Source organism: Cicer arietinum, chromosome 8 (genome assembly GCF_000331145.2).
Source record: "Cicer arietinum cultivar CDC Frontier isolate Library 1 chromosome 8, Cicar.CDCFrontier_v2.0, whole genome shotgun sequence".
Taxonomy (NCBI): Eukaryota; Viridiplantae; Streptophyta; class Magnoliopsida; order Fabales; family Fabaceae; genus Cicer; species Cicer arietinum.
In genome coordinates, this window is record NC_021167.2 from 1,576,716 (window position 1) to 1,579,000 (window position 2,285).

At 36.0% G+C, this 2,285-nt stretch overlaps 1 protein-coding gene across 2 annotated transcripts; it reads left to right on the plus strand.

The window, feature by feature from the left end:
• The first annotated feature begins 6 nt into the window (after nucleotides 1-6).
• On the plus strand, nucleotides 7-1,769 carry LOC101513332 (probable membrane-associated kinase regulator 2). Of its 2 annotated transcripts, none has more exons than XM_004511486.4 (3): nucleotides 7-1,188; nucleotides 1,301-1,399; nucleotides 1,474-1,769. In XM_004511486.4, the coding sequence occupies exons 1-3, from the start codon at nucleotides 72-74 to the stop codon at nucleotides 1,503-1,505; spliced, it is 1,248 nt and encodes a 415-aa protein (XP_004511543.1). In that variant the 5' UTR covers nucleotides 7-71; the 3' UTR covers nucleotides 1,506-1,769. The 2 variants fall into 2 exon arrangements, with proteins under 2 accessions (XP_004511543.1, XP_004511544.1); XM_004511487.4 differs by having other exon boundaries at nucleotides 1,486-1,769.
• The last annotated feature ends 516 nt before the right edge of the window (nucleotides 1,770-2,285 follow it).

Genomic DNA, 2,285 nt, shown 5'->3' on the forward strand with positions numbered 1-2,285 from the left:
CTTTTTCCAACCATCCCCCAAATTCATTTTCACTGCATCTTCTTCTCTTTAGCTCACTGGCTCTCCCAACAATGGAAGCTTTCACCTTGCTCAAATACTGGAGAGGTGGTGGTACTGCTCTCACCCTTCCATCTCCCTCTGACACCACCACCATTTCTAACACCACCACCATCCTCACCTCCGTAACTCCAAACGAAAACACTATCGAAAGCAGCGACGACGACGACGAAGGTCCTTTCTTCGACTTAGAGTTCACTGCACCCGAATATGACGATGCTTCTGAAGAAACCAACCAGCAACAAAGAGAAGAAGAATATGATGATGATGATGATGAAGAAGAAGAAGAATCTGATGGCGGTGATGAGAATGAGAATGAGTTTAAGATAACACTATCCCCTTCAAGCAACGAATTACGAAATGATGCAAATCTTTCACTGTCTTCTTCAGAGGATTTATTCAAGTTAGTACAAATGAAACCTTCTTCGTTCGTTCTCAACAACCCTTCCGAACCTAACTCCAAACCTCAGTTCACTACTTCATTGTTGAAATCCGCAACTAAGTTTCGTGTATTCATATCTGGACTTAAGAAACCTAAATCCGATTCTGTTTCACAGAAGAAACAAAAACCAGAGAGAATCAAATTCAAAGTTGAAGAAGTTCCTATTGTGTCACTTTTCACTAGAGATAACAGTTCCAAAGGAAACAACAACAATAACAAATCTCAATCGAATCAGAATCAGAAACAAGAAGCATTATCACCTTTGGAAGAGAAACGGTTCTCCAAGGAAGTAGTTATGCATAAGTATTTGAAAATGGTGAAGCCTCTTTACGTTAGAGTTTCTCGTAGATACGGTGAAAAAGTAGGGAAGTTTGTTTCAACTTCAAATTCAAATTCAAATTCAAATTCCGGTGAAAAAGTTGAAGCAGAAATAGCCAGGGAAGGTGAAACCGTTGCTGAAACTGAAAATGTGGAAACAAATGCGAAGAGTCAGAAACAGGGGAATATTCCGGCAGGGCTTAGAGTTGTGTATAAGCATTTAGGTAAGAGCCGTTCGGCGTCGTCGGCAGTGGCGGCTTCTCCGCCGGCGTTTGTGTCGTCGAAACGCCGTGATGATTCGTTGTTGCAGCAGCAAGATGGAATTCAAGGAGCAATTTTACATTGCAAGAGATCCTTCAATGCCTCCAGAGGTAAACAAGAGATTCATTTTTGTTTGAAGATTAATTTTATGCTTGTAAAATGATTTATTTGAAGTAGTAATACTAATGGTTTTAATATATTTATTATTTTTTGTTGAAATAGAGTGTGAATCTTCTCAACTACCACGTTCTGTGAGCGATCCATTGCGTGAGATATCACCAGAATTGTTGACAAGGATATCTAATGACAAGCGCCTTTCAGGTTGAACAAGGAAGTAAAATTAAAATGTAGCTTAGGATATTATATTATATTATATTTATAATATTTAGATTTAGATTATTTTGCAGTGCAAAGTGGAGAGAAATAGCCAAACAAGAAACTTGAGATGAAGAGAAAGCTGATTAGTCTTTTGTTTTCTTTCTTCAATGCCTTTTTTTTTTTTTAGTTCCTTGGTAGTGTAAAAACTGTAAAGCTCTTCTTTCCGATAAAGTGAAGGAAGTATCAGATCTTTTTTTTTTTCTGTAAGTAGTGTAAGTTTAATTTAATGTACTATATTTATCTATCTATCCTTCAAAAGAAAAATAATAATGTATGGGTTTTGTAGTAGCTAGCCAGCTGCTATTCTGATTAATAGGTACCCTAACAACCACAAGAGAAAATTGTTGTTTTGGTAGCAGCATTCAATTCAATTTATTAATTTCATTTCATATTGTTTGTCTAAATAATCGGTGTTTTAATACTTGGTTAAGATGTTGGTAAAAAATTGTACTGTTGTAAAGAAAAAGAATTTATTAGAGATAGTATATTGGGGAAAATATGTTCTAATTTAATACGAACAATACTTGTTTGACACAACTCAAAATCAATAATATTTGAATCCATACATAAATAAAAAAATTGAATCAATTTGGAGTTTAGCACAAACAAGGTGTACATATAGTTACTTGAGAGAAGGGAAAATTAGTCAGAGAAGTGGGAAAGAGATTGACATGAGCAGTGAAAGTGTGATTTTCTTTTTGATGAAAGAAAGAAAAAGAGTATTTGACTGAACAGGGTAGAAATGGAATTTCTCATCGGTTAGTGGAAAATGCATGCTGCTTTGGTTTAGGTCTTAGGCTGTGCCATCCCATGTGTCTGATGCTTAGCA